General features: G+C 54.7%; 2 protein-coding genes across 3 annotated transcripts; one reads left to right on the top strand and one right to left on the bottom strand.

The window, feature by feature from the left end:
- Nucleotides 1–466: 466 nt before the first annotated feature.
- DNAJA3 (DnaJ heat shock protein family (Hsp40) member A3) lies at nt 467–10,652 on the top strand. Of its 2 annotated transcripts, XM_082291982.1 has the most exons (12): nt 467–648; nt 768–901; nt 1,326–1,409; nt 1,975–2,187; nt 2,914–3,066; nt 3,896–4,043; nt 4,733–4,797; nt 5,654–5,782; nt 6,198–6,313; nt 6,620–6,717; nt 8,762–8,878; nt 9,583–10,652. In XM_082291982.1, exons 1-11 carry the CDS (start codon nt 489–491, stop codon nt 8,863–8,865), a joined length of 1,404 nt encoding a protein of 467 aa, XP_082148108.1. In that variant the 5' UTR covers nt 467–488; the 3' UTR covers nt 8,866–8,878; nt 9,583–10,652. The 2 variants fall into 2 exon arrangements, with proteins under 2 accessions (XP_082148108.1, XP_082148109.1); XM_082291983.1 differs by lacking the exon at nt 8,762–8,878.
- Nucleotides 10,653–10,772: 120 nt separating this feature from the next.
- Nucleotides 10,773–15,251, bottom strand: NMRAL1 (NmrA like redox sensor 1). Its single transcript, XM_082291984.1, has 6 exons — nt 15,082–15,251; nt 14,823–14,888; nt 14,393–14,631; nt 13,381–13,630; nt 12,707–12,897; nt 10,773–11,774 (listed from the first exon to the last, which is right to left on the bottom strand). The coding sequence occupies exons 2-6, from the start codon at nt 14,860–14,862 to the stop codon at nt 11,604–11,606; spliced, it is 891 nt and encodes a 296-aa protein (XP_082148110.1). The 5' UTR covers nt 14,863–14,888; nt 15,082–15,251; the 3' UTR covers nt 10,773–11,603.
- Nucleotides 15,252–20,022: the final 4,771 nt, after the last annotated feature.

Here is a 20,022-nt window from a genome sequence, read left to right on the forward strand (position 1 = left end):
TTGGCACGAATCGTCCTCCTCCCCTCCAGAGAAAAGCTGCTGCCTCGGTGTGGGCGCTGTGTCAGGGTGGGTGCCGTGCCAGCCTGCTGTGCCAGGGCGGGTGCTGTGTGAGTGTGGGCGCTGTGACACTGCAGTCGCTGTAGTTTGAGAGCATTTATTCCACTTCTATCAGATATTTCACCTGCTAGGGGAGAAGAGCAGCCCTGGAAGGGCGCAGACCGCGAAGACAAAGCAGAGGGCAGGGTTCCCAGCCCCGCTGCACGAGGGTCTCACAGGGGGCCGTGCCCGGCTGTCCCCAGCCATGTCCCCGCGCGTTCCCTGCCCGCTCCCCCCGGGACCCGCCATGGCTGCGCGCCCCCGCGCCCCGTCCCCACCCGCCCAGCCCCGCGCATGCGTGACCATGGCGCAGCCGCCGCCGCGGCGCTGTGCGCATGCGCGGCCCGTCCCCGCCGCGGGGTGCGCAGGCGCAGCGCCGCGCGCGGGCCAAGATGGCGGCCGGGAGCGCGTCGCGCTGGGTCGGGGCGGCCGCGGGACGCGGTGCGGGGAACGCGCGGCCGCCGCTGCTGCTGCTCCTCCGCGGGCTCCGCGCCCCGCCCGCCCGCGCCCCGCGCCGCCTCCTGCTGCTCCGTGCCGGGCTCTGCGCCGCGGGTGAGCGCGCCGGGGCCGGGCGGGCCGGGCCGTGTGGAGGAAGGGACACGGGCGGGGGAAAAGACCCGCGCCCCGCCGGCCCGGCCCTCACGGCGGTCCCTCTCCCTCCTCTCCTGCAGGGACGAAACGCGCTGCTGCCGCTGCCGCCGCCGCCTTCCACAGCAGCGCGGCCCACGCCAAGGAGGACTATTACCAGGTGCTGGGGGTGCCCCGCACCGCCACGCAGAAGGAGATCAAGAAGGCCTATTACCAGGTGCGTCCGGACTGGCCGGGCACAGGGCCCCGTGGGCAGGGAGAGGAGCCGGGGCTGCCCACTGCTCCTTCGGTGTGGTACGGAACAAATCCGTCCTTGAGATCCACGTGTTTGGAGCCGCTGGAGACAAGGGGAGGTGGCAGTGGGAGAGCTCAGCACATGGCCTTGGGGATTTCTTCCAAAGCGTGGTTTGCCTGTGCTGTCATCGCGTGTCTCCTTCCAGAAGGATCTGGGATTGCTGCAAAGATTAGGAGCAGTTCCTGTAGTTCCTTGTTTTGGGTTGATAAAGGAAAATGAAAGGTTTTAGTTGCCGGGAATGCATCTAGTGAATGCCAGGCTCTGCCTCATGTGTTTTTCCTGGCATGTGAGTTATGCTAAAGTAAATAGCTCCTGCCTGTCCCTAATAGTTGGTTTTTGTTTTTAGTTGGCAAAGAAATACCACCCTGACACAAACAAGGATGACCCCAAAGCGAAGGAGAAGTTCTCTCAGCTGGCAGAAGCCTATGAGGTAATAGCAGGATTTTATTGTGGTGAGAAGGAGGAAAGATTGGGAGGTAGATGAGGGGAAACATTTCCTGTAAAACCATGGCTGGTTTTTGATGCACTTCAGTCTGGAGCCCGTCTGTCCCAAGAAATTACTTGGTCCAAGTATCTGATTTAGCTGCTTCGGGCTCTTTCAGTTTTGTTGTTCCTTAGTAGCGACTGGCATGGATGTCACTTCCATAGAATTATTGGCAGTTTAAATAATCAAATAAAAAACCTGTCAGCAGGTGTTTGAGACAGAGGGACTTTCACTGTGCTCCCCCAGCCCTGCTTTTTCATTGCAGCACTCTTCAGCTGATATAATAATAATCAGCTGCTTAATACAAGTTATTCCTGCTTTTTATAAATTAGTAAGATCCCATCATTTTTCTGCTGGTGAGCCAAGAGACACCATGGAAGCAGCAGCTTGTCCCTAACTCCCGTGGTTTAAGAGCTGGGTGAGCCCTCTTGATGGCAGGAAGGTCTGAGACCAGAGCCAGGGATTCTCCTGGATCCTACAATGCCCTGATGGCCCCATTCCTTGCCCCCAGGTGCTGAGTGACGAGGTGAAGAGGAAGCAGTACGATGCCTACGGGACGGCGAGCTTTGAGGCCGGCGCGGCGGGGGCCGGCGCTGGCGCGGGGCGGCAGTACTGGAGCAGCGGCCCCTCCATCGATCCCGAGGAGCTCTTCAGGAAGATCTTCGGGGAGTTCTCGGGATCCTCTTTTGGCGATTTTCAGAGTGTCTTTGACCAACCACAGGAGGTAGGAGGTGCCTTTATTTAGGAATGCAATGGGAAACTCAAACCAGTGTCTCTCCCCAGCTTCTGTCACAGAGCGCTCTGGGAGTGAGAGCTTCAGCAAGGAGTTATTTCTGGGAATGTCAGTGTGTGAGTGTCCCATGGCATGGGGGGAGAGTCTCATAGCTGTGCTAAGCTGTGCAGAAACACACCCCACACCTCCAGACAGGATATATTTTCTGGGCTTGAGCTACTTCTCTGGTGTTTACTGACACCGCTTAGTGCTGCCGAGCAGTTCCATCACTGTAGAGGCACCTTTTCTGCTGCAGGTTGATTTACATATGCCTGCTTTGATCTGTAATGCTAAAACCCACAAAATACTTTGTAACTATAAACCAGGCCTTCCAGCAATACATTTGGCTGCTTAATTGGCTTAATTTTGCAACTTAATTAGCTTCACATTGCAGTGAGGCCCATAATAAAACGAAGTCTGTCTTGTTCTTCGTGCTGCAGCTAAATGCTCCTTTAAGTGTTGACGGTTCATGTGTTGTCTTCAGAAGTGTTTGGTGTTTGGTACTCCTGGTTTACTAAAAATTACCTTTTTCTTATAAGAATTTGCTCTTTTGATCAATCATCTTTACTAATGACTTCTATTTTAAGCATTGTTTGGTATTTAGCCTAAACTCTTCTCAGTCTCCTTAAGAGCCTGTCACACCTCAGTCATGGATCTATATCTGTGTTTCCTGTGCAGTATATCATGGAACTGACATTCACCCAAGCTGCAAAAGGTGTTAACAAGGAGATCGTGGTGAACATCCAGGACTCCTGTGAGCGCTGCAATGGCAAAGGACATGAACCTGGCACCAAAGCTCAGCGCTGTCACTACTGCAATGGCACAGGCATGGTAAGTGCTGAGCAGGACACCAGTTCTGCTGTGCTTTCCCTTCTTGGGGAGAGTCACTTCATTCCATGGTGAAAAATTCTCACCACACTCATCAGCTTATGTCGGGTAAAGCCGAGTTAATGTCAGCTTGATGCTAATAGGCACTAGGAAGATTTTCTTTGTGTAAAAAGTGCTGTGCCCAGCTGAAAACACGAGCCTTCAGGCTGGATCCTCTGCTACTGCACATCACACAAACCATATGAATATCATGTAACAGCTCTGAAATTCCTGGGGCAATAAAGATACCCAATTCCTTGGGTATCTTTTGACTTTGGGGGTCAAGGAAGGTGGTGAAAACCCAAGGGTAATCACAAAATAAGAAGGTGCAGGTAATGCTAGAGCTGCAGGCTTTGGGTTTCCATGCATCTGATTGCTTGTGTGCTTCAGCGTGGTGGGCGGCTCTCAAAGTTCAGTCCAGAGCTTAGTCACCATAAGGTTTTCCTGGACACTGGCAGTAATTCATGTAAGTGGATTGTCCTTGGGTTCATCAGAACACAGACGTGTGTAGGACTGTAAGGAGCTTTGTTCCTCCTTGTATATTAAAGCCTAGATGTGGAGGGTGGTGTGTTTTCCTTCCCCTCACCACGTGACACTTGCAGTAGTGGTGGTGTTCAGTGAAAATCGGAATGCGATGGCGATTGGATTTCAGAGCCAGCTTTCTGCTCCAGCCCTTGCTGAAGGATGTCTCTGTCCTGACAGGGAGTGTGTGTGATTAGAGCTCAAACGTGCTGTGTGAAAAGTCCCATCTCAGTGCTCATTATTTGCCCAATGTGTGTTTGTTCCTCCCCAGGAGACGATCAACACGGGCCCGTTCGTGATGCGCTCCACGTGCCGGCGCTGCGGCGGCCGCGGCTCCATCATCACCACGCCCTGTGTCGTGTGCCGGGGCACGGGGCAGACCAAGCAGAAGAAGACAGTGATGGTTCCTGTGCCAGCTGGTCAGTGTTGTACTTGTCTGCTGCTCTCTCTTAAAGAACTGTAGTTATTTACTGCCACTGCCAGGTACAAATGGGGGAGCAGTGTAAAACGTTTTGCTGCAGAGAAATGGTCTTTAAACCAAAGCAGGTTGAGAGCTTGGCAATGGAACGGGCTAGTGATGAGATGGACCTTCTGGCCATGGATATAAATGTTTGCTTTGCCCTTCCTGAGCTTTGGTTCTTGCCTGGGTCCTCCTAGGCAGGTTTTGAAGAGTGAATCTCCAAAGGTTTTGTTGCCATGGGTCTTTCGTTTGTCCTTGATAAAGCCTGGGGAGAGGGTGGGAATCCTGAAAGCCTTGGCTCGGCTCAGAGGGGTGTGCTGATGGCCTTCCTCACCAGAGAGGAGAATTTAGTGATGGGACTAAGACTTGCTTCTTTGAGACCACCCTGGGTGAGCAGCCTGTAATTTTCCTGCAGCTTTTGCAGGCTGCTGTGTTCCTTAATCCAATGCATTTCTGTAAAGAGTTCTGTAGATACTGAAGTAACAATCCTGTTTGGGGCATAGGGATCACCTCAGAGGTATAAACATGTGCTGATCCCTCATCCTTTGGGCTGTGGTGGCCAGCTTTTGGGATTGGCAAGAGTTGTAGCTATCCATGTCACACATGGGTTATAACCCAAGGTCGCATTCCCTCCTGTTCTGATTGCAGGTGTTGAGGACGGGCAGACAGTTCGGATGCCTGTGGGGAAGAAAGAAATTTTCATTACGTTCAGGGTATGTATCCTGCACTGGTTTATTATTTAAGTTGGTTGCTCCCTTCCCAACTGCCTGGGAAAGGACTGCAGAATGGGCAGAGGAGGAAGAGCCAGTGATCCTTTGGAACAGCTGAGGTAATAAGATCCCTGTGAACTTTCTGAGACAGCAGGAGATCTGCATTGTAGCAAAGGGGGTAATTTTGAATCTGTTGATGAAGAATTGCTGCTTGTTCCAGGACCAGGCCCTTAGGGTAGTGTGAGTCAAAATGCAGAGTAAGTTCTTCATGCCTCGAGTTTTTGACTTGGAAATGTGAGGGAGCTGTCTGCTGGCAGGGGTGGCAGTGCTGAGGAGAGCTGTGGGAGTTGCCTGGTGAAGTGCCCTTCTGCAGATCCACCTTTGGGGCTGCTTTGCCACCTGTGCTGTAGCTGGGCCTCTTCTCCTCTCAGAATCCTGCCACACACATCTGTCTTGAGGAGAAAATTATTTTCAGCACCTCTTTTGTGGTGCAGGAGGGTTTAATTCTCTTCCAGCTTTTGAGGCCACTGCAAAGGTGCTTCATTTCCTCCTCATTTCTGGCTTTCCCCTGTTCAGGGTGCTGGACAAGGCAGTGTCTGTCTCTGCAGAACCACAGTGACACAGATAAACTAACAGCAGGATTAGGAGAGGGAGTTCCTGAGGTAGGAAGCAGGGATCTTTCCAATCCTTAGGCTAATTAGATTATGTCAAGATCTTTGTTTTACTAGAAGACTAAATATTAACTCACAGTTCTTAGCCATGCACTTTGGGGATGGTATAGCTTTTTTCTGAGACCCTTGGGAGCAGTTTACCAGAACACAGTGTGCTCACTGCTCTTTGGAACTTGCCTGCCTTGCAGGTTCAGAAGAGCTCTGTGTTCCGACGAAACGGAGCCGATATCCACTCAGATCTCCTGATTTCAGTAGCTCAGGCTGTGCTGGGAGGCACAGCCCGGTGTCAAGGCTTGTATGAGACAATCAACATCACGGTGAGTACCAGTACACTGGGCAGGAATCAGTGGGGCACAGCAGAGGCTTCTCCTTTGCTGCAAAGGTGGGGAAAACCTAAGTCTGCCAGTATTGTATTTCAGACTCCTTCAGGATTGAGCCTTGGGTAGTTTGTGATCTGCGTGGTTACAGCTCATTTCCTGTTGCTGTGTAGGGACAGGGAAAGAAAGGGATTGCTGGACAAATCCCATCTGAGGGCTACACGCTGTGTCTTAGCTACAGGCTTACTTATTCCTTCAAAAGCTTTTCCATCATTACTGGCTTAGCTTTTGGGATGAGCATATCAGCGGTCTCCCATCCCACTTTGAAGCTTGTTGGAGAAGAGGATAATTTTTATAGATGTGTAGTTATTATATAAATGTTTGAGTAATAAATGTGACGCCCATGTGTTTATAGATACCCCCTGGTATTCAGCCAGACCAGAGAATTCGAATGAGTGGGAAAGGCATTCCCAAGGTCAACAGCTATGGCTACGGAGACCACTACATCCACATAAAGATAAAAGTTCCTCAGTAAGTAGAGCTAAAACAAGTTCCTGTGAAATCTTAAAAACTTGTTGCAACAAATGTTGTTTAGAAGTTGCGAAAATTCCATGAGGTGAAATGCAGTGGGTCCTGTCCCTCTTCTTCCACTGAGAATTCTTTATAGGTAATTCCTTATAGGTGGCTCATTTCAAGAGTACCATTGGGATTCCAGGTGTATTCCTACACATTGTATTCCAGTCCCTGCCTCCCGTGGGGGCTGCTGGGGGAGGTTTGGGAGGGCTGTGGGACCCCTGTCCCCAGGCCATCCCTAACCCCTGTGTCCTGGTGCCACAGGAGGCTGACGGATCGCCAGCGAGCCTTAATGATGAGCTACGCCGAGGACGAGGCCGACGTGGACGGCACCGTGAACGGGGTCACCAACACAGCATCAGGTGAGCGGGGGGAACTCCTGCCCCTTCCCTGGGGAGCTGCTGTGGCACTGCAGAGTGCATCCTGAGCGTTCCTGGGGAGCAAGGTGAGCCAGGGTCACGGTGAGGCTGTGTGGCAGCACAGCCTCCTACTATGGAAATCGTTCTAGAGTGATGTTAACAGGCCGTAGCACAAAGCAGGGAAGCAGCCTTTTCCCAGTATTCCAGTACTTACTGGGCAAATCCACGTGTGAACAGAGAGCAGGCACTGAGTACTGCAGGGTGCAGACAAGCTGCCGATGAATGCCTCCTGCTCCCTGCTTCCCCTGTGCCAGAACTTGCCTTGGTAGCAGAGGCAGGAAAAGCAAATGTGCTTCAGGCCAGTTTCCTGTCTGATCCCAATCCAGTGTGCTTCTGAGCACAGCAGGGCTGTTTCTCCTGGAATGCTGATGGGGGTTTCTGCTGTCAGCCTGAGCTCTGTGCATGTGGGGAAACCTGGGGTAGGAGTGTCCACTAGTGCCAGTGTCAGCTCTGGTCAGTGGACAGCGTCCAGTGTGAGGGAGGAGTGAAGGCAGCTGGGAGCTTTGTGAAGCTGCTCTCCAGCTCCAGATAGAAAATTGAGATTCAGCAATTGTGTTTTAAGTTTCAGGGGTGAGGTGCTTGGAAGAGGCAGCAGCTAAAGGCACAACACATGGTAAAATAGTTAAGGAAGGAGCTTTGTCTCTTGCTACTGGAAAACAATTTTTTCTTTGCTTAATTGGAACAATGAACTTCAAGCCTGTTGGATTTTTGTTTGAAACCAAACAGGACATTTATGACTAGGCAAAGGTGAGAGCCTTTTGGAGCTGCTGAATGATCCCAGGAACTCGGGTCTGCTCTACTACATGCCAAAGTGTGAGGAATAGAGGCTTAAGTGCAGGATATTAGAAGGCAGCATCTGCCAAATATTTCCCAATTGTCTGTTCTATAGTGCTTTCCTAACACAGAAATTATGTCTTTCCCACATAACAGTCAGCCTTGGGGGAAGGGCAGAGAGCTCTGAGCACTGAATTTCCATTCCAGCTTTTTAAAGGCATTTATGTGCCAAAGAGAAAAAAAACCACTCTTCAAACTAATTTTTTAAAAAGCAAACCTGCTGGTTTTTACCATGACGAAGCAGCAAGGTGGGTTAAAACAACGCCAGTAGGTTGCAGTGTAGAGACAGGCTGTGCTGAGGGAGGCGTGTCCTGCCTCGGGATTTCATTCCATTGCATCAGGCCGAGCCCGGCACCCAGCCCTGCGTGGATGGGGAGCGCCAGACTCCGCGTTCTCTGTGCACAAAGAAAGCTTGAGGGGGTGTTTGGGATCTTGTTATTGATGGTTTTACTGTAGAAAAAAAGCAGATTAGCAAAGAGGTCTCCTTTGTTCTCATTATAGCCACTTCTGGAGGGACAAACGAGTTCTCAGGACCTGTTCATACAGGACAGTTTTAACATTCCTTATCTGGACAGTTGGTCTGAAATACTTGTAGCCTTTTTCATTCTACATGAGTTAATTTTGTGCTTGATACTGTCTGAGCATTGCTTGCAATGACACAAATCAGGTTCCTGGTGTGGTTTTGCACTGCTTTGCAAGGACACAACCTTGAAACAGGAGGAACTTGTTTCAGGGACCACCAGTATAGCTTTTTTAACCCTATAAAGTCCTTTTTTAACCCTATAACCTGGCTGGCTGTGATCAAGTTCACCAGTTGTTCTTAGTGGCAGACTCTCAATTCCAAGTACCTGTTTCCAAAGCCTGTGGGGTGCCTGACTCAATTGTGCAGCACAAGAATTCCCTTGCCACTTGGAGGGCTGGGGAGAGGGGAAGGGAACAGCCCAGTCCCTGAGCTGTTCCGCTTCTGGGATCCAGGCTCTGCAGTGCTTCCACTGCAAAGGGATCCAGTCCTGTGGCTTGCTGCCATGTGCAGCCCTGGACGTGAGGGTGCAGCACAACCAGCTGCCTTCTCTTGGCCATTCCCTGTCTAAAACACCCTTCTGGTCCTGGTGGGAGATGTCTCTGACTGCGGCCCTTTGCTGTTTGTATCCAGGTGGCAGGGCCAAGGCTAGCGCTGACGCAGGCGGGCATAGGCCTGAGGCTGAGGAGAACAAGGAGGGATTCCTTTCCAAACTTAAGAAAATGTTTACCTCCTGACACCCCATCTGAGGTAGGAGGCCTCTTGTGTTTCACTGTCGTCTTTCCCCCACACTGAGCACTTCTTGGGAGGTGGAAGCACAACACCACAGCGTTGCTTCTCACTTAGCCTCAGGCCTTCCAGCCGTGGGTGTGCACAGCCCTAGCTGTCCCCTGGGACCTGGAGCAACAAGCCAGGGATTAAACTGCATTGTTGCTGCAGCAAACAGCAGCACAGATGCTGGGTGCACCCTTGGGGAGCTGGCTGGCCTCCCCTGCAGCTCTGCTGCTGTAGCTGTGCCCAGTTCCAAGCACTGAGCATGTTCCCATGAGCTGGTCCCACTGGGACTGGCTTCTGCCACACAAATCATGGGCTGCAGAGCCACTGGTGGTGGCACACTCAGGTTAGATTCCCCCGCTGCCACGGGCTTACAGCACCAGGGAGGAGGCAGCCTTTGTCACAGAGCACAGCAAACCCCACCATGCAGCGCTGCAGTGTAACTCAGGTGCCTCCAGTTGGTGCTGACCTACTGTGAGGGAGCACCAACACTTGGAATCATCTACGACAGACACAGAGTCTTGGATTCCAGGGGCTCAGCTTTGCATCTTTGTAGGTTTCAAACCTGGCTGTGCTGTAAGGCTGACAGAGTGTCAGCAGCTCAGGAGGGGAGGTGCTCCCAAAGCAGGCTGTGTACTGATACAGCCAGGAAATCTTAACCTTCCTCACTTCAACTGCAGGAAAGCGTTCTACTGGGAACTAGGAGCCAGCAGCAGCAGGTCATCTGTGCAGTTGGGGGTGAATCTTTCTGGCAGCCAGGCTCTGGAGAACACAGGATGTCAGTCAGCAGCACAGCAAGAATCCAGCTGGAGAGGCCACGGACCACCGAGGCACCAACACTCATCATGATACAAACCCCACCCACTGTCCCAGGAACTGGCAGTGAAGGAAAACGCCAGCTTTGCAGAAGTGTGGCTCTCTGGAGGCTGCTCCACAACCCTACTGCTGCTGCAAGCTTATTTGGTAAAAGTTGAAGTATTATTTAGAATCCAAACCAGAGGAAATGTGAAATAAATATTGCAGCACAGAGCAGCAGTTTGCTGTGTGGAGCCCAAGCCCACTAGCTGCTCACTCAGGTGCCCTTTGGAATCCCAGATGTGCTTGCTGAACTCCCCAGGAGACTTGGTGGGTCAGGGAGGTCTAACCTTGTCTTCACGACAGCCCTGCTGCCCTGCACAGCTCCAAGTGGAATCTCCCTGTGGCTGGGCATTGTCTGAGCCCAGCTGGCCTGGCTCCCTCGTAGCCCTGGGCTTTCTCTATCCTGCTGATTGCCTGCACAGAGCAGTGATGGAATCTGCACTTTGCCTCAGGTTTATCTCCCAAGTAACTAAAGTTGCCACACAACTGCTGTTGCTTCTGAACTGGTACAAGTCGACCACTGAGCCCTTTGTCAGCTGGGGGACAAAAGTCTTTTATTACCTTAGTGCAACACCCATAGCATAAAGGATTGGTCAAAGCATCGTTGTTTTACATGTGTGAGAGTGCAAGTGAGGTGGATCACTCCTTCCAGATGCAGTTGAGCTCTTGCAGTGAGTATTCCATGGTTACTGTAGCCTGCTGTGTTTGTGATACCGTGCAGGTACCATCAGCCCACACTAATCAGTTAAACACCAGTTAAACAAGGACGTGCTGTAGTCTTGCCCTTCTTAATTTGCTGAAATAAAGCACGCGTTGCCTCCTGATTAAACTTCTGTAAAGTGATTCTGTACCCATGTAAATAAGATGGACTTCATAAAGATATTTAACACATGCTGTGCCTTGCTGCCTTGTCTACTCTTCCACCTGGTTTGTCACCCCCTTTCCCTCTCCTGGTAACAGGAATGAAGGTCTTTGGGACAAGGGGGGCACAGGGCTGAATGGCTCGGACGTTGCTGGGGGTAGGATTGACTTTAAACACAGAGTTGCCCAATCTGAGCAGTACTTAAGGCATGTGGGGGGGGGAGGGTGCTTTACCACTGAACTTTGGATAGTCTTGACAAAGTTGAGTTTTATCTCAACTCATAGGGACAGTAACTGAAATTAGCTCCAGGAGCCTGTAGTGTTTGAAATTAGCTCTAGGAGCCCAAGGATGATGGCCAGAGCTGTATGACTTGAGGAATCAAGCTCAGCTTTTGTGTTACACTCACTCACAGAAGTCACTGCAGTCCCTGTTTGCTGGGGTGACAGTAAGCCTCCATCTCTCGTGGCTCACCTGTGGTGCCCAAAGGCCATCCATGGAGAATCTCTGTCTTCAGTTTGCTCAGGAGCCTGCAGCAGCCCTGGCCATGGATACCTGCCATGAAGGCACTGCCTTTGGGGCCCAGGGGTACACACCTCCAGCCCCCCACATGGTGCCCTATGCTCAGAGCTGCCTGGGAAAAGCAGTGATCCTGGGAAAACAAGCCCCACCACCCTAAAACACCCAGAATGACTAAAAAGTAACACCTCCCTGAGGACAGAGTGCAAAGGTAGCGCTTCTGCCACCCCCTCTGCCTGTGCTGTACAGCCCTTCCTCTTGTCCCAGCTGCCTAAATAGTCTCAACCACAGTGCAGAAGCACACACATGGACCAGCTTGTGGGCCAAGCTCTCGCCAACTTGGGCAGGATCAGCCTCTCCCTGGGGCACTACTGGGAAGGCAGCAGGGCTCAGGGCACCTCACCTCCTCGGCCAGGTCCCTCTACCTGCTGCAGAAACCAGGGAGGAAGAGGAGGGAGGGGAGGCTCAGAAGGAATCCTTGTTGTCCCCCACCCACTGCTGGAAGGTGCGGGCCTTGGGGTTGAGCTTCATGGTCAGGGTCACGTTGCGGTCTGGCTTTAGGGCATAGAAACGGAACATGGCAGCCATCTCCTTGGCCCCAGGGAAGTCCCGCTTCTCGTACTCCTCAGGGGAGATCTGCCAAGAGAATTGGGGAAAAAAACTCTTTCAGAGGCTGCTGGGGCTCCCCCCGAGCCTGTGAGGTGATGTGGTGAGGGCTCTGTTAGAGCAGCCTGTTACAGCATCGCCACTGGTGAGGAGGGCTCTGCAAGGCACTGCTGCTGGGGCTGGGCAAAGGATGTGGCCCTGCCTGGCAGGACCAGCCCAGGCAGCCTAGGGCCAGCACCCAGCTCTGGCACACAGCTGGCCAGGGCCTGGAGCAGCTATGAGAGAGCCCTTCCTCACACCAGAGCTATGGCTGAGGGTTTCTAGAAACTGGGTGGTCCAGGAGATAATCCAGGTTGCCACCTGGCACCCCAAAACCTTCCTTCCCTGCCTGAATCACAGGGTATTTGGATCACTGTGCTTCTGGGAGAGCAGAACCTGCAGAGAGCAGCAGTGGGGCTTTGTTTCTAAGGAAATGCACTTTGTTCTCAAAGTAGGGAACAGCCATACCCCTTATCCATTGTACTGATTGCCTGAGGCACAACTGAAATGCAAACAAAGATTAAAAATAAGCCACAAAGGGGCAGGGAGTGGCCAGGGGTGTTGTTAACGGTGGCACAGCACAGAGGCCAAGTCTCTTGTAATGGTGACACAGCAAAGCCCTGAGGGAAGCCCTGCTGAAGGGAAGGGCACCCAGCAGAGATCTGTTGTGTAGGTGCCCATCCCCGGCTCCTGGGGATACCTCCCAGCTCAGTTATCCCTCGGAGCCACGCACAGACCTGCCCGGGCACATCTGTGTGCTCGATGAGCATGAGCTTGGTGACAATGCCAACAGGGCAGTTTTGGTGCCAAGCTGTGCCACACCCAGGGGCAGCAGGACTAACCCTAGACACCAGTGCTGGGCTGTACCAAAATGAGCTATGAGTCCCTCAGGAACGTCACCTACACCAAGGGACCCTTCCTACCTTGCTGGCTGTCACAGTCTTGCCCGTCTGCTGGGAGAGGATGGCAGCGTACTCTGCCTCGGTGAGCTTGCCCGTGCTGAGTCCTATCACTTGGCCAATGTACTCCCCTGGGGACTTCAGCAGGCAAAGCACAACAGGTCCAAGGTCCTCCACAGCCATCCCATCCATTGGGGTGTGCCCCATGGGCAGCTCTGTATGGAGAGATTGATCCCAGCTGGAGTGGAGCCCAGCTCTGAGGAGGTACAGTGTACAGGTACAGGTTCAGCACCCAGCCTCTGAACATGAGGTGAGGGAGGGATGAGAGCATGGCAAGGCAGGAGTGCAGGGCTGAGCTAAGAGCCCGTGACACCAGAGCAGCACTGTGACTCCCCTGATCTGCAGCCCCACCACCTCCACTATCCAAAATGCAGGCATTTGGGGTGTCCAGAGGCACTTGGGGATCTGCAGAACAGCCCTCAGCACCACAAACAGGTCCTGGATCTTGCTGATTTCTTGCAGGCCACTGAACAGGTCTGAAGACCAGCTGGTGTATATATATAATTCAGCTGGTAGAGGTCTCTTCACCCAACCAGCCCACAGCCCTGGCAATCCCTCCACCCCTCAGCTTCTGCACAGTGGGAGCAGATGAGGACAGTCACAGGACAGTGACCCACAGAGCAAGAGCTCCTGCTTACCCAGGACAAAGGTGTCTCCCTGCGGGGCCTTCTGCGGCTTGAAGATGGAGAGGAAGTTCTCAAAGTAGAAGGGCAGCCGGACGATGGTGGTAGGAACCCCAATTTTCTGGAAGTACTCCTCCACCACGCCTTTGCCATCAAAGTGCAGCACCTCCAGCCGGCCCCCCGTCAGCTGGTGCACGTTCTCCAGGCCGCTGAACACGACGTGGTGCAGACCCTGGCGCTTGGACAGGTCAGCGAGACGCCGTCCCTGGGTGAAGGGAGGAACCGGCCATGAAGAGGGGAATGGGACATCCCCATCCTCCCCACACCCCCTCTTCCCTTTGGGGAGGATCCAACTCCCACCAGCCCTCAGCTGGGACCAGGGCTGAGCACAGTGACTTGTCCAGGTGGAGCCAAATCCTCTCCTTACCCCACCCTACTTCAGAAAGACCACACACTCTCCAGGTTTGGAGCTCACTGCTCCACCAAACATGCAAACAGCAGCATAAAGAATCTGCCTGGCAAACATACCTGCCCTAACCTATCCTATCTTTTGTTTGTTGCCATCCAGGTGTGGGAACTCTGCCATCTTGCAGAATCTGTCCTGGGGTGAGCACCACCCTTGGGATCTCTGATACTGCAGGATTTTGGCCACAAACCTGCAAGGACAGAGAGCTACAGGTCTGCAGGCAGTGACAGTCTTGGCTCTGCCCTGGGAAGGCTCTGAGGAGCCAAGTGTTCCCACTCCTGCTACTGCAACTCCTGGGAAGTGCTCTCCATAACAAATTTAACAACTCCCTGAAGGCACCAGACCCTGATGTCATGCAACTGCAAGGGAACAGGGAACAAGTCCTGGCTTTGCAAGAACTGGGACGTGGTGTTTGTGAGGCCTTGGGGTTTTCTGGACTGGTCACTCAAACCATCAGGGCTGCCATGGCCGCTCCAAGAGCTGTCCCCACTTTGATGCTACTCATGATCCACCCTGCCAGATCATTCTGCTCGTGGTCCCAGTTAATGTCAGGACAGGTACCTGCTCAATTTCCTTCTCCTTGCTGCAGTGCTCCCAGAAGTTGGTGACAATAAAGGCTCCGTAGGCATCCGCCAAGGCCTGCTCCAGCGATGCCTCATCGTCCTGATCTGCCTTCACCACCTCGGCTCCCCTCCGCCTCAGCTCCTCTGCCTCCTTCTTCCTGGGGCTCCGCGTCACCGCGCGCACCTTGAAGGTGCCGTCGTCCAGCAGCGCCCGGGCCACGCCGCCCCCCTGGGCCCCTGCAGCAGCAGCCGGTCAGGGCCCCGCGTCCCCGGGACTCCGGGCTGCGCTGGGGCCGCGGGACGGAGCCCGCGACTGCCACAAGGACCGAGCCCCGCCGCTCGCTCCCCGCACTCCTCACCCTCCCGGGCGCTCGGGCATCACCGACGCCTCCGCCCCTCGCCCTCCTCGCCGGCCCCCGGGCACTCACCGGTAGCCCCGAACACCACGATCAGCTTCTTCCCGGCCATGCGGAAGCGCGGGCGGTCCCGGGGCTCTGACGGGGCGAGAAGCAGAGAAGTCGCACGGCTGCGGCTCAGCCCCCGGCCCGGTCCCGGGAGGGAGGGAGGAGGGAAGGGAGCGGAGCGGCTGCGGAGGCATCGCCGGTCCGGGGAGGGAGCGGAGCGGCTGCGGAGCCATCGCCGCTCCCAGGGGGCAGAGGGCGCGTCCTCCCTCACACGGCTCCTCACCTCGGCTCTGCTCGGGCCCAATCGGCTACGCCCGGCTCGGTTCGGGTCCAATCGGCTCGGCCCGGCTGCGTTCGGCTCGGTTCGGGTCTAGTCGGCTAGGCTGGACCTGCGTGCGTTCATCTGTTCGGCGTGACCCGATTGTGTTCGGCTCCGCTCGTCTCCACCCGACTGCACTCGGCCGCGCCCGTCCCGCGGGGTTCAGATGTCCATCCCCGTCCGGCCCCGCCCACCAGTGCCCGGCCCCGCCCACCAGTGCCCGGCCCCGCCCACCAGTGCCCGGCCCCGCCCACCGCCGCCACCGCCTGCGTGGGGCTTCTCTCCCATCCCATCCCATCCCATCCCATCCCATCCCATCCCATCCCATCCCATCCCATCCCATCCCATCCCATCCCATCCCATCCCATCCCATCCCATCCGCCTGCTCCTTCCTCAGGAAACCGGCTTAAAACCCAAAACCCGAGACCCACCGCGTACCCCTCTGGGAGGCGGTTCGGGGTTGTGTCCCTTCCTCCCCGGGGACTCCCCCAAGCCTCCCAGACTTGTGAGGTCTTTCTACCTTTCCGTGTTGTGGAAACATGGCTGTTCCCCAGGAGCGTCCTGCTGCTCCCTCTAGAGCTGGGGCCTTTCGTTGTCCCCAGGCAGGTGACTGTGCAGGTCTGAGCTGAGGATCCATCGCCGAGCACCCTCCTGCCAAGCAACTGCACGAGTCAACAAACAGAGTCACCCCTGGAGCTTTTTTCACCTCCCCTGCGAGCTCCAGAGGGGCTGGGGTCAAACCCACCCTGCCGGGAACTCCATAGGTCAAGTTTAGTAAATAAATACTTTGAGAAATTTGGGGTTGAATCCAGTAAACAGGCCAGAAAACGTGTGAGGGGTGCGTAATACACAGTGGCAAAGAATTATTTCCGATGTGTTAATTAAGGTAAATGTTGAATTGTGAAAGCAGGAGGTACAGCCCTGACTGGGGTTTCTGCACAGTCATTTTGGATGTGAGGGATTGGCTGCTGGGACTTACCAGCTCCTCTTGAAACCACCCTCCAGACCGGGAAATTACCAACAGACCGAAAACTCGCCAGAAGAGAGATTTTAATCCCTTATTGGGCACAGCCTGGGATGGGCAGAGAGCAAAGCTGTGGGAGACACATAGCCCAAAGTGGTGTCTGGAGCTCCAAATCCCTGCTTGCCCCCACCTCTCCTCCCCAAACACAGTTCAGTGGCCATGAGCCCACCCTGACCCCCACCAGCTCTCCACCATGAGAGCTCCATTAGCCACCATCTGCCTGAATGCCAGTGAAATTTTATAGGATTTACAAACTGAGGATTTTGTAGAACAAAAATGGAAAATAATGACCAACCCCACCTGCTTGTGTGGAGCTGGGGAGGGGAGATCCCGCCGGTCCTGCTGCGCTGGTGGCTCTGGCTCCTTGGTGGGATGGGATCCAGCTCTTTGGAGACAAATCCTAATTCCAGGAAGCATTTAGCAAAGACAGGAGAAGGGCTTTGGAGGAAAGGCAGGCTATCCCTACCCTTTTATTCTACTCTTTCAAGTCACGACTTGAATTTACTCATGGAATTATTTCTTTGCACAACCCAAGCAAGGGCAGAGCTGCTGCAACTCCAGCCTCTTCCATGGGATATTCCCAGCGTTCCTGGCCAGTGAGGGGGTTATGTAGCAAAACCCCTCGGCTCTCCCAGGCTGGGGTGAGATCCTGGTTTTGCTCAAGGGAATTCACAGCAGTCTGGGTGTTGCTGAGGCCGGTTTTGTGGCTTCTGGGAGAAAGCATCCGCAGCCGGGGAAGTGTCTGCGCACAGAGCATCCCACCTGGCCAGCCCCGGCTGTGGCTCCGGGGGTCAGACGCTGCTGGGTTTTGGCGGATCCCTCAGCTCGATTTGCATAGTCACCAGCCCCGCGCTGACAGGAAGGAAGATCAGCGAGACCCAGGGCAGGAAGGGGCGAGGAGCGAACGGAAAGAGAGAAAAGCCACCGGGCTGGAACCGGCGGGGGCCGGCGGGGGAACCCGGACCCACCTTGCCCAGGTCCTGCCCCGAGCATCGCCCGGTGCCGGGTGCCACCACCTGTAGAAGACACCACCGGGAAGGGTGGCTGCTACCTTGACCTTGAGCATCCGTCGAGGAGGAAGCTAAGCCCTGGGGATAAAGAGCTGAGCGGGCACGGAGCGGCTGCATCCTCTCGCCCACCACGGGGATGCCCTCTCCAGTGCCCTGCTCGCACACCGACCTGGGGAAGGCGGCTCGAGGCCAAGGTAGGGGCTTGGTGGGGCTTTGGAGGGGTGTGGGGAGGAGGTGCCACTTGGCTCTCCCGTGTGGGGACAAGCTGCTGCAGAGCCCGTGCTGTGATAGCCACGTGAAATGGAGTGGCCGGGCCAGCGTGGCAGGGCCAGGAGCTGCTGGGCAGAGGTCCCTGCCCTGGCAGGGCAGCCTGGCACGGCACGGCACGGCATGGCATGGCATGGCCACCATGCTGGCAGGAGTGGGTGGAGCCCTGAGGGATGGAGATGAGCATGGGACCTCACAGGGGACCTGGCACATGTCGCATTCTGTCCCGTTGCCTGCTCTGCCTGCTTGGGAATGAAAGCAGCCACAGCCAGGCCATCCTGCCTGCCCAAAGCCTTGTGCAGCAGCTGTCCCCCGCCTTAATGTCATTTGCTGAACTAATTAACTTCCAAACGGTCCAAAATAAACTCCAAGATGCACCACCAATAGAAAAGGATGAGATTAGTGACACACTCGCCTGTGGCACGGTGCAAAATTGTGCCAAAGAGTGGGGCAGGGCCAAAGCAGTGGGTGTGGGTGTCACAGGAGCAGGTCGGGGAGCTGGAGCTCAGCCCTGCACCCAGGTGGGCACAGAGCCCAGGCATGCTGGGCTGCCTCAGGGCATCAGACTTAATCCTGCTGTTATTTAGGCACTTATGGGCACTGTGTATCCCATAAATATGGGGCTGCTGGGGACAGCGCCTGCTGGAGCACAGGCTGGCTACTGTCACCCTCTGGGATATCACCGTCACTCAGAGTTTGGCCACCACGTGGGAGAATTATCCAAAGCCAGACAGGCATCTCTGGGAGCCAGGGGACACCTCGCAGTCAGGATGTCCATGTTGCACAAAAATTTCTTTCTGCAGAACTTGCAGCTGCTCTTTGGGTGCTCTGCAAGCCCAGAAAGATTGTTCTGATCAAACCCCAGAGGTCGCTGGGGCGGTACCACATCCGTCAGCATCCCGGCAGCCCGGGCTGGCAGCAGCTCCTGCCCAGTTTTTGTGCTGATATCCTGAGATCCTGTGGGTGGGAAGGGCAGAAGCTGTGTGCTGGGAGGATCTGCTTTCCTATCAGCTGTTTGCACATCTGTGGTAAAGCATCCCAGGGGCACGGCCAGCTCAGGAAATTCATCAGCCTTCATTCTGCAGCTTGTGAGGTGCGGCAGTGCCCTGCAAGGCACCTCCTCTCCACAATTAGCTTCATTTTTAGCCATTTGGAATCACCCACAGATTGATTTTTCCTTTTTTTTTCTGGTGAGATTTGGGGTTGGCACTGCTGGCATCCAGCCCAGGGGCCCTTCATGGCCCCTCACCTCCTATTTAACCCCTGCTGTGTCCTGCTGGGCCCTGTTATTGGGGTTGGGGTTTAAGGAAACAAAAAACCAAAACCCAAACCCGGAAGAGATTAAATTTGACATAAAATAGATTTCGCATTAAATCCAGACCAAAAAAATACAAGTCAGATGCAAACTTAGATAACTGAGTTACTCGCCAGTCTGCAAGCGTCACAATTGAGTAATAATGCAGAAGGTATTCAATTGCATCGTTTAATTAACAGAAATGAACGATGTGAAATCTCTTCGATTCTGCCAAAAGGTGGCAGCCTCCATCCTGGCTTCGGGATTCGCTCAGCTGCGGGGGAGCAGCTGGAGGTGCTGCCTCAGGAAAAGTTTTCATGCAGCTCGCTGGCCTCCGAGGTGGGATCAGTTCAAGGCAGGAGAAGTAGCTAAAAAGCCCCGAAGGTGTGAGGGTAAAGGAGCCCGAGAGCCGCCGGAGGAACCCAGCGCTCCAGGAAGTGGTGGGAAGGTCTGGCGGGGCCGTGCCCGGGGGAGGAAGGGCAGCGCTGAGCTGGGGCTGCGCTCCCGGGGCTCCCCCACCCCAGAGCGCAGAGCTCTGGGCGATTGGCTGCGCGGAGAAACCCCACGGTGGTGGCACATGGACAAGGAGATGGCCAGGCTGACGTTTCCTGCGTGTTTGGGGCATGGAGCTGAGCTGGAGTGGGCACCTCCCACCTGCTGCAGGTGCTGTGTGATTGATGCCATTTTTAGCTCATATAAAAAGCTTTTAACCTTATCTAAACGCTATAGATCAGGCCATTTTTGGATGTTTTCCATCTGTGGGTGCCTGTAGCCATGCAGGAGCTCTGGCCCAGCACTTTGGTGCCTGTCTAACTTTGGTACCCTCAGCCCACCCCCAACCCACCGCAGCAGGTGGGGTCCCCAGGGCTCTGCGAGCTGGGAAGTCCCACTCGAGGTGCCAAACCACCCCCTCCCCCCCGATGCTGCTGGTGAATCTGCCCATGAGCCCCTGCAGGGGGACAAACACAGATTTCCAACTGCTGGGTGTCACCTGATGCAGTCCTGGTGCTGCTGGCAGCTGTTGGGACATCTCCTGGCCTGGAGCTGGTCCCAAGTCCTCAGCAGATTCCTAAGGCACGGGGTGATGGATCTGTCTGGGGCAGGAGGAGGATCTGGGAGGCAGTAAATGCCTGTTGTCTCCAGACAGCTTCATGCTTCCACCTCAGGACTGTCCCTTCATCCCGGATTCCCTGAATGCTGCTCTGGTCATGTTGGACTTCCAGGAGCGAAACTGCACGTACAGAATTAGAGCCAGAGGTGAGCAGGAGCAGCTACATCCAGGCCCCTGTTCTCTGGTGATGGTGCCAGCA

Source organism: Coloeus monedula (genome assembly GCF_965178545.1).
Source record: "Coloeus monedula genome assembly, chromosome: 16".
NCBI classification, from domain to species: Eukaryota; Metazoa; Chordata; class Aves; order Passeriformes; family Corvidae; genus Coloeus; species Coloeus monedula.